This window comes from Symphalangus syndactylus, chromosome X (assembly GCF_028878055.3).
Source record: "Symphalangus syndactylus isolate Jambi chromosome X, NHGRI_mSymSyn1-v2.1_pri, whole genome shotgun sequence".
Classification (NCBI taxonomy): Eukaryota; Metazoa; Chordata; class Mammalia; order Primates; family Hylobatidae; genus Symphalangus; species Symphalangus syndactylus.
Genome location: NC_072447.2, coordinates 32,914,345 through 32,925,506, shown reverse-complemented (window position 1 = coordinate 32,925,506; position 11,162 = coordinate 32,914,345). Strand labels below are relative to the sequence as shown.

The 11,162-nt window shown below is 38.9% G+C and overlaps 1 protein-coding gene across 18 annotated transcripts in view; it reads right to left on the bottom strand.

Annotated features, from left to right (window-relative positions):
• Positions 1 to 11,162, bottom strand: part of PPEF1 (protein phosphatase with EF-hand domain 1) — a 151,589-nt gene that overhangs the window by 5,481 nt on the left and 134,946 nt on the right. For all 18 annotated transcript variants that reach the window (XM_063635001.1, XM_063634996.1, XM_063634995.1 and 15 more), the window contains one exon: positions 4,299 to 4,405. In XM_063635001.1, coding sequence (XP_063491071.1) covers positions 4,299 to 4,405 — 107 coding nt within the window. The remainder of the gene's footprint in view (positions 1 to 4,298; positions 4,406 to 11,162) is intronic.

Below are 11,162 nucleotides of genomic sequence, written 5' to 3'. Positions count from 1 at the left end.
CCAAAACTAGTCTTTTTTCTTTTTTCCATGTTTTGTGATACTAGAGCTGGACCCTGTCATCATTTCCTCTTTGGCAGCTCATATAACGTTAGGCTCTGTTAGTAGACAGTGCAGGAAGAACACTGCAAAGAATAGCAAAAGAAAAAGCTTTTCTTTCTGGTTCTGGTGTGCCTTGCTTCTTGTTTCTACAGCACAGCATGGTTAGCATGTGTGGAAAATGTAGTGGCACCCACCTTCTAGTAAATTTCACTGACACCACAGCCCATGGCTTCCTCGCCATTAGTGTGTGGGAGATGCGGTGGTGCACAGCCCAAAGAGGGTCTTGCTGGCACCTCAGTGGGTGGCTCCATCCTCTCTAGTCCTGGCCCACCAGCTGGAGACCCAACTGTAACGTGAGGCACCTCAGTGAACTTCTGCCCTATCCAGCGGACCATAGCCACATCCTTACCAATGAGGGCTTGATCTAGACCCAGCTCTAACTTGAGGCACCTCAGTGAACTTCTGCCCTATCCAGCGGACCATAGCCACATCCTCACCAATGAGGGCTTGATCTCATCTCTTGATTGGGAGTAGGGGTCCCTTCCAAGTTTTTCCTTCCTTGGGTCCTCTCTCTCAGCCTTAGACAACAGCTCCTCCCTACACTTGCACTGGTTATTTGTTGTTTTTTTTTATTTCTCTCTCTCACCATGGTTTCATCAACTTCAACAGTTTCCTCAAAGAACCATTTTTTGGCCAGGCACAGTGGCTCATGCCTGTAATCCCAGCACTTTGGGAGTCCAAGGCAGGTGGATCACCTAAGGCCAAGAGTTGGAGACCAGCCTGGCCAACATGATGAAACCTTGTCTCTACTAAAAATACAAAAATGCAAAATACAAAAATAATTAGCTGGGCGTGGTGGCATGTGCTTCCCCAGCTACTCGGGGAGGCTGAAGCAGAAGAATTGCTTGAACCTGGGAGGCAGAGGTTGCAATGAGCCAAGATCGTGCCACTGCACTCCAGCCTGGGTGACAGAGGGAGACTCCATCTCAAAACAAAACAAAACAAAAACTAATTTTTTTTTTACTTTGTTAATCATAACTTCAACTTTTACATTTAAGGTTATCATCAATGCCTCTCTAATTTGCATCCCATAAATTCTAATACATTGTATTTTCATTGTCATTCTGTTTCAGCATTCTAATTTCCATTGTGATTCTCTTTGAGCCAAGGATTATTTCTTTTTTTTTTTTTTTTGAGACGGAGTCTCGCTCTCTCTCCCAGTCTGGAGTGCAGTGGCGCAATCTCGGCTCACTGCAAGCTCTGCCTCCCGGGTTCATGCCATTCTCCTGCCGCAGCCTCCCGAGTAGCTGGGACTACAGGTGCCCGCCATCACACCTGGCTAATTTTTTTGTACTTTTAGTAGAGACAGGATTTCACCATGTTAGCCAGGATGGTCTCGATCTCCTGACCTTGTGATCCACCCTCCTCGGCCTCCCAAAGTGCTGGGATTACAGGCGTGAGCCACCACGCCCGGCCCGAGCCAAGGATTATTTCTAAGTATATTTCTCATTTCCAAGCCAAAGGGTGATTTTATTACTATCTTATGTTACTGAGTTGTATATGTCAGAGAATTTATTCTGTAATGTTTCCAATACTTCAAAACCTATTGAGATTCACTTTATGTTCCAGTGTGCGGTCACTTTTTGTAAATGGTCCATTTGTGCTTGATAAGAATATGCATTCTGAAATCTGGGTACAGAGTTCTATGTAGTCTTTTAAGAAAAAAGTTTGCTGGCCGGGCACGGTGGCTCACGCCTGTAATCCCAGCACTTTGGGAGGCCAAGGCGGGTGGATCACGAGGTCAGGAGATCAACACCATTCTGGCTAACACGGTGAAACCCCATCTCTACCAAAAATACAAAAAATTAGCTGGGCATGGTGGCACACGCCTGTAGTCCCAGCTACTCAGGAGTCTGAGGCAGGAGAATCGCTTGAACTCGGGAGGCGGAGGTTGCAGTGAGCCGAGATCACGCCACTGCACTCCAGCATGGGAGACAGAGCGAGACTCCGTCTCAAAAAAAAAAAGTCTGCTAATCTTTTATCTGTTTGTTCTTTTAGTTCCTGAGAGAGGAGGATTAAAACCTCCCTCTATCGTGGTAGATTTCTCTACTTCTACTTTTTATTCTGTCAGTTTTTGTTTTGAATAGTTTTGAAGCTATATGAATAAGTACATACACATTTAGAATGGATTCAATTGGCATAATTTTTATCATTATGAAATGTCCTTTTTTATTTCTAGTAATATATACTTCCTTAGAGTCTACTTTGCCTGATACTAATAAAGCTGTCTTCGCTTTGTTTTTGTTAGTGTTTTCATGGTATATGTTTTTCTAAATTTAATTTCCAGTGTTTTGAATATATGATTCTATGGTCTAATTTTGCAACTGTTGAGAAATCTATCAGTCTAATTGTTATCTCTTTGTAGCAATATGTGTTTTCTCTCTGCCTGCTTTTTAAAGATTTTTTCTTTGCTACTGGTGCTCTGGAGTTTCACAACAAATGTGTGTAGGTGTGGATTTAACTTCATTCTACTTGAGAATCACTGTTCCTCTTTATGAATTTGAGTCTTTTATCAATTCTGGAAATGTCTCAGCCATTACCATGTCAAATATATGGTCTCTTACATTCTATTCTCTCCTCCCAGTACCCTGAGTAGGTGTATGTTCAACTTCTCATTTTACTGTTCATAACTCTTGGTTGTTTGAGACAGAGTTTCACTCTTGTCACCCAGGCTGGAGTGCAATGGTGCGGTCTCGGGTCACTGCAACCTCCGCCTCCTGGGTTCAAGCAATTCTCCTGTCTCAGCCTCCCAAGTAACTGGGATTACAGGCACCTGCCACCATGGCCGGCTAATTTTTTTTTTTTTTTTTTTTTTGTATTTTATAGTAGAGGTGGGGTTTCACCATTTTGGCCAGGCTGGTTTCAAACTCCTGACCTCAGGTGATCCGCCCACCTCAATCTCCCAAAGTGCTGGGATTACAGGCATGAGCCACTGCGCCTGGCCTGTTTATAACTCCTGAACTAATTCTTTCTTGAGTAGCATCTAATCTTCCGTTTAACCCATCCATTATGCTTTTTCTTTTTTTAACAAGCATATTTTCTATCTCTTTGGTTTTTCTTCAAATCATTCCCAAATGCATGTTTCTGGTTCCATATTTCCTTTGAACATATTTATTTGATAATTCCAATATTTGATGTCCTTGGGGAAATAACTGTTGTTTCTGCTGACTCTCACTCATGGTAGTTTGTATCCTTGTTTGTTTGGTAATTTTTGATTGTGAGCTCATGTGAGTTGATCTTAATCTCTGGATACGCGAGTGGCCAAAATTAGGGATGCTTCCCTCAAAGACAAATTTGCATTTGCTTGCCAGGAGTCAGGGAGCATTACAGACTTAGGACAACTTTAGCCACTTTGAGGGTCCAAGCATGATGATGGAAGTCTCAAATTCAGCTTTTCCATCTTTCTACTATATTATAATTTAGTCTCAGAATTGATTGCTATACCAATATCAGCATTGGGCCCCAGGACAATCTAGCCTTTTGTGCTTTCTTGTTGCTCTATGCTCCCACATGTGGTTTCAAATCATCTTTCACGGAAAGTGAAGATGCAGCTGGAAGATTCACGTTACTGTGAGGCTGGTAAATGCATTAACATTCTACATCCTACAAAATCTAGCTGTTTGTTAACAAGAAGGCCCTCCAGAATGTCTAGTCTAGCATACTATCAGAATAGAGGTTTAGGGCCCGGTGGCTCACACCTGTAATCCTAGCACTTTGGAAGGCCAAGGTGGGCGGATCATGAGGTCAGGAATTTCAGACCAGCCTGAACAACATGGTGAAACCACATCTCTACTAAAAACACAAAAATTAGCTGGGTGTGGTGGTGCACGCCTATAATCCTAGCTACTTAGGAGGCTGAGGCAGGAGAATCGCTTGAACCCAGGAGGCGGAGGTTGCAGTGAGCTGAGATCGCGCCACTGCACTCCAACCAGGGCAATAGAACAAGACTCTGTCTCAAAAAAAAAAAAAAAAAAGTTTAATTCAGGGTTGTTGTTAGTTTTCCAAGTTGAAAATAGCTTGCTAAAAGGGAGAAATATGCCTTTTTTGAGCAAATAATGGATTATATTTTATTTTTATCTCTATTCTTCCTTCTTAGTAAAAATGGAGAACTGAAATCCTAAGGAAGCAAAGAAAATGAAAAGTGATCTGTATGTAACTTGGTGTGTTAAGAAATGGTAAATGTTATACAAATTTGTTACCTGATTTTCTGTGGTCTTGAAGTTGGAAAGCACGAGTAAGGTCACTTTTTCGTGAAATCACTCTCTCTTTTAATATCTTGATGGCACTGTTTTCCATAGTATGCACTCTGTAAAGAAAACAATAATTAGGTAAAACTAACATAAATCATCCTGTTGTGTTTCATTTTGTTGTGCAATATTACTATTTATGAATTTTTACTTTAAATGAATTGCCTAGATTCTCACATATCACTACTAGATGGTAAATGTATGCATATGTATATGTATGTGTATGTGTGTGTGCATGCACACATGCATTTCGTGAAGTTTTAAAAGGATTACAAATAGTATTTTCTTTTGAATGTCAAAACTTACATGAACAATCATTTGAAAAGAAGGAAAATAAAGAGGAACTTACTATATCAGATATTGAAATTTATCATTAAATCATTGAGATAAAACAACAGATATTGACACAAGAGAAGACTGATACATGAGTAGGACATAATAGTAATTTCATAAACAAAGGCCGGGTGCTGTGGCTCACGCCTGTAATCCCAGCACTTTGGGAGGCTGAGGTGGGTGGATGACAAAGGCAAGAGATCGAAACCATCCTGGCCAAAATTGTGAAACCCCGTCTCTATTAAAAATACAAAAATTAGCTGGGCATGGTGGCGCGTGCCTGTAGTCCCAGCTACTTGGGAGGCTGAGGCAGGAGAATTGCTTGAACCCAGGAGGCAGAGGTTGCAGTGAGCTGAGATTGCACCATTGCACTCCAGCCTGGGCAACAGAGCCAGACTCTGTCTCAAAAAAAAAAAAATTCATAAATATATCAAACTGTGTATGGGAATAATATATATAATACAGAGGTATTGCAATTGAGTAGAAAAGGACAATTTTTAAAAAGAGTGCTAGGATAGTTAGCTAACAACCTAGATTTCAACCTCTATCTCAGACCATTTACAAAAATAAATTTTCAAATAAAGGAGGAACAGAGGAACAAAATAGTCACACACATACATATAATGACTATTTTGTTCCTCTTCATATTTTTTGTGCGTGTACACACACACACACATATATGGCAAAATGATAGATGTAAATCCAGGTGTATCAATAATAACATCATATGAGAATGGATTAAATAATCAAAAGGCAGAGATTGTGAAACTGGATAAAAACAACAAAACAAGATCTAACTATATGTTGTCAATAGGAGACACACTTTAGTTTCAAAGATACAAAGAGTTTAAAAGGAAAAAGACAAAAAGGAAATTCCATGCAAACGGCAAGCATGAGAGCTGGAGTGGCATACCAATAGCAGAAAAAATGGACTTTAAGACAAAAATTGTTACCAGAGACAAAGAGGGGTATTTTATAGTGATAAAACAGTCCATCAAGAAGATGAAACAGTTATAAACACATGAGAACCTAACAACAGAGCTCAAAACTACATGAAGCAAAAACGGACAGAACTGAAGGGAGACATAGACAATTCAACAATAATACTGAGACTTCAATAGTCGACTTTCAGTAATGGATGAAACAACTAGGTGGAAAATCAACATGGACATAGAAGACTTGAACAGCACTCAAACCAACTAGACCTCACAGATATGTATAAAACACTCCACCCAACAACAAGAGAATTATATTCTTCTATAGTACATGTGGAACATTCTCCACAATAGACTCGATGCTAGGCCATAATATAAGCCTTAATAGATTTAAAAGGATTAAGATCAAAGTAACTTTACTTTGAAGAAAATTTAAGATTTATTGAAAGAAGTAAATTAATAACAGAAAGTAATTGGGGAAAATAAATAAATTAAAAATTAACAACAGAAGAAATTTGGGCAAGTCATAAATATGAGAAAATTAAACAACAAAATCTTAACCAATAGGTCAAAGAAGAAATCACAGGAGAAGTCAGAAAATACTTTAAGATGAGTGAAAATGAAAATACAACATACCAAAACATATGAAGTAGTGCTTAGATAAAAATTTATAGCTATAGATGCCTATATTAAAAAAGAAAAAAGATCTCGAATCAATAACATAATCTTCCACTTTAAAAGATTGGAAAAAGGCTGGATGTGGTGGCTCATGCCTGTAATCCCAGCTACTTGGGAGGCTGAGGCAGGAGAATCACTTGAACCTGGGAGGCAGAGGTTGCAGTGAGCTGAGATCACGCCATTGCACTCCAGCCTGGGCAACAAGAGCAAAACTCCATCTCAAAAAAAATAAAATAAGTAAAATAAAAAATTGGAAAAAAGAGTAAACTGAACCCAACATAAGCAGATAAAAGGAAATAATAAAGAATAGAGCAGTAAGAAATGAAATAGAGAATGGAAAGATAATAAAGAAAAATTAACAAAACTAAAAATTGGTTCTTTGAAAAGATCAATTAAATTGTCAAACCTTTAGAATGTCCAAGAAAAAAAAGAAAAAAGACTCAAATTTCTAAAATCAAGAGTGAGAGGGGACATCACTACTGACCTTACAAAAGTAAGAAAGATTATAAAGAAATACTAAGAACAATTGTAGACCAACAAATTAGATAACATAGATGAAAAGGACAAATTGCTAGAATGACACAAACGATCAAAACTGACTAGGAAGAAATTAAAAAACTGAACATGCCTGTAACAAGTAAAAAGACTAACTAATCAAATGATTCACAAAGACAAGCCCAGAGCCAGATGGCTTCGCTGGTGAATTCTATGAAACATTTAAGGAAGAATTCATACCAATCACTCACAAACTCTTCCAAAAAGAAGAGGTGGGAATACTGCCCACTTAGAAGCTAGTATTACCTTGATACAAAAACCAGATAAAGATCACAAGAAAACTACAGACCAGTATCTCTTATGAATATAGATACAAAATCCTAAACAAAATACTAGCAAATGGCATCCAGAAACATATAAAAAGGATTATACACCATGGGTAAGTGGGATTTATTCTAGGAATGCAAGCTTTGTCTAATAGCTGAAATCAACCAATGTAATATACCATATTAACACAGGACAAATAAACAATGGGGAAAGGACTCCCTATTCAATAAATGACACTGGGATAACTGGCTATTCATATGCAGAAGAATGAAACTGGACCTCTACCTATCACCATATGCAAAAATTAACTCAAGATGGATTAGACTTATTAATAAATGTCAGACCTCAAACTATAAAAATCCTAGAAGAAAACCTAGGAAATACCCTTATGGACATCAGCCTTAGCAAATAATTTATGACTAAGTTCTCAAAAGCAATTGTAACAAAAACAAACATTGACAAATGAGAACTAATTAAACTAAAGAACTTCTGCACAGCAAAAGAAAATATCAACAGAGTAAGCAGGCAACCTAAAGATTGGGAGGAAATCTTCACAAACTATGCAACAAAGGTCTAATATCCAGAATTTATAAGGAACTTAAACTATTCAACAAGCAAAAAACAAATAGCCCCATTAAAAAGTGGGCAAAGGATATGAACAAACACTTCTCAAAACAAGACATATGGCAGGGCATGGTGGCTCACGCCTGTAATCCCAGCACTTTGGGAGGCTGAGGCGGGTGGATGACAAGGTCAGGAGTTCGAGACCAGCCTGACCAATATGATGAAACCCCATCTCTACTAAAAATACAAAAATTAGCCAGGTGTGGTGGCATGCGCCTGTAATCCCGGCTACTTGGGAGGCTGAGACAGGAGAATTGCCTAAACCCGGGAGGTGGAGGTTGCAGAACCAAGATCGCACCATTGCACTCCAGCCTGGGCAACAAGAGCGAAACTCCATCTTAAAAAAACAAACAAACAAACAAAAAAAAAACAGACGTATAAGCGGCCAACCAACATGAAAAAATGCTCAACATCACTGAACATCAGAGAAATGCAAATCAAAACCACAATGAGATATCATCTCACACCAGTCAGAATGGCTATTATTCAGAAGTCAAAAAATAATAAATATTGGCAAGACTGCAGAGAAAACAGAATGATTATACACCGTTCGTGTAAATGCAAACTAGTTCAGTCACTGTAGAAAGCAGTTTGGAGATTTCTCAAAGAGCTAAAAATGGAACTCCCATTTGGACCCAGCAATCCCATTACTAGGTATATACCCAAAGGAAAATAAATCATTGTACCAAAAACACATGCACTCGTAAGTTCATCATAGAACTATTCCCAATAGCAAAAACACGGAATCAACCTAGGTGTCCATCAATGGTGGATTGGATAACAAACATGCAATACATATACACCATGAAATACTACACAGCCATAAAAAAACCAAAATCATTTCCTTTGCAGCAACATGGATGCAGCTGGAAGCCATTATCCTAAGTGAATCAACATAGGAACAGAAAACCAAATACCATATGTTCTCACTTTTAAGTGGGAGCTCAACATTGGGTACACATGGACATGAAGATGGGAAAAATAGACACTGGGAACTACTAGAGGGGGAGGCAGAGAGGAGGGCAAGGGCTGAACAACTAAGTATCGGGTATTATGCTCACTACCTGGGTGACGAAATCACTCATACATCAAACCTCAGCATCACACAATATAACCATGTAACAAATCTGCACATGTACTCCTTGAATCGAAAATAAAAGTTGAAATTTTAAAAAATCACAAAAATCACATGATCATCTCAATGCATGCAGAAAAATTTATCTGATGAAATTCAACACTCTTTCATGATAAAAACACTAACCAAACTAGGCATAGAAAGGAACTTCTTCCACTTGATGAGAGGCATCTACAAAAATACACAGCTAACATCATACTTAATTATCAAAGAGTGAATGCATTCCCTTAAGATCAGAAATAAGACAAGTATATCTGCCGTCACCAGTTTTATTCAACACTGTACTGGAAGTTTTAGCCAGGATGATTATACAAGAAAAATAAAACCAAGATGATTATACAAGAAAAATAAATACAAGGGATCCAGATTGGAAAAGAAGTAAAACTGTCTCCATTAACAGATATGATCTAGGATATAGAAAATGTCAAGGACTCTACTAGAAAAAAATTAAAACTAACATACAAGTTAATCAAGATTGTACAAGATCAATATCCAAAAATCAATTTTTTTTGAGACGGAGTCTTGCTCTGTGGCCCAGGCTGGAGTGCAGTGGTTTGATCTCGGCTCACCGCAACCTCCGCCTCCCGGGTTCAAGCCATTCTTCTGCCTCAGCCTCCTGAGTAGCTGGGACTACAGGCGTGTGCCACCACGCCCAGCTAATTTTTGTATTTTTAGTAGAGACAGGGTTTCACCATATTGGCCAGGGTGGTCTTGATCTGACCTGGTGATCCACCCGCCTCAGCCTCTCAAAGTGCTAGGATTACAGGCATGAGCCACCACGCCCGGCCAATCAATTGTATTTCTATACACTAGAAATCAAGAATCTAAAAATATAATTAAGAAAACAGGCCAGGTGCAGTGGCTCACATCTGTAATCCCAGCACTTTGGGAAGCCGAGACTGGAGGATCACTTGAGCCCAGGAGTTCGAGACCCAGCCTAGGCAACATAGTGCGACCCTGTCTCTACAGAAAATTGAAAAAATTAGCCGGGTGTGGTGGTGCACGCTAATTTTAATGTAAGGCCCAGGAATTTGAGGGTGCAGTGAGCTATGATCACATCACTGCACTCCAGCCTCGGTGACTGAGTGAGACCCTGTCTTCAAAAAAAGAGAAAAGGAAAGAAAAGAAAAACAATTCCATTTACTATAGCAGCAAAAGGAATAAAATATTTAGAAATAAATTTAGCAAAATAAGTCATAGACTTGTACACTGAAAAGTTCAAAATATTATTGGAGGAAATTAAAGAAGATTTAAATAGAACAATATTTCACGTTCATGGATTGGACAACTTAATATTGTTAAGATGATAATAGCCTTCAAATTGATCTACAGACTCAACATAATCCCTATCAAATTCTCAGCTGGTATTTCTGCAAATTGACAAGCTGATTCTGAAATTTACATGAAAATGCAATGGATCCAAAATAGCCAAAACAATCTTTAAAAAGAAGTGCAAAGTTCAACTCATATTTACCAGTTTTAAAACTGTAGTAAGTTTGTAAAGTTACAATAATTAGGACAGTGTGGTACTAGAATTAGGATAGACATAGACACAGACAAATAGAATACAATTTAAAGGCCAGAAACAAACCCTTATATTATGGTCAACTGATTTTTGACAAGAGTGCCAAGAAGGAAAGAACAGTCTTTGAGTCATGGTTCTGGGACAACTGGATATCCACATGTAAAAGAATAAAGCTGAACCCTTCCTTCACACCATACATAAAAAATTAACTCAAAATGGATCAGAAACCTAAATGTAGGAGCTAAACCTATAAAACTCTTAGACGAGAACACAGGAATGAATCCTTATGACTCTGAGCTAGGCAATGCCTTCTTGGATACAACACCAAAAAAGCACATAAATTGAAATTGGATTTCATCAAAATGAAAAATGTTTGCACTACAAATAATACCACAGAGAAAGGCATAAGACATCCCACAGAATGGGAGAGAATGTTTGCAAATCAAATATTGAACAAGTGGCCAGTCGTGGTGGCTCACACCTGTAATCCCAGGACTTTGGGAAGCTGAAGCAGGTGGATCTCTTGAGCCCAGGAGTTCAAGATCAGCCTGGGAAACATGGTGAAATCCCGTCTCATCAAAAATACAAAAATTAGCCAAGTGTGCTGGCTTGTGCCTGTAGCCCCAGCTACTTCAGGGGCTGAGGCAGGAGGATCAATTGAGCCCCGCAGGCCAAGGCTGCAGTGAGCCATGATCGCCTTTGCCTGGGCAACAAAGTGAGACCCTGTCTCAAAAAATATATATATATACTGAATAAGTGATGTG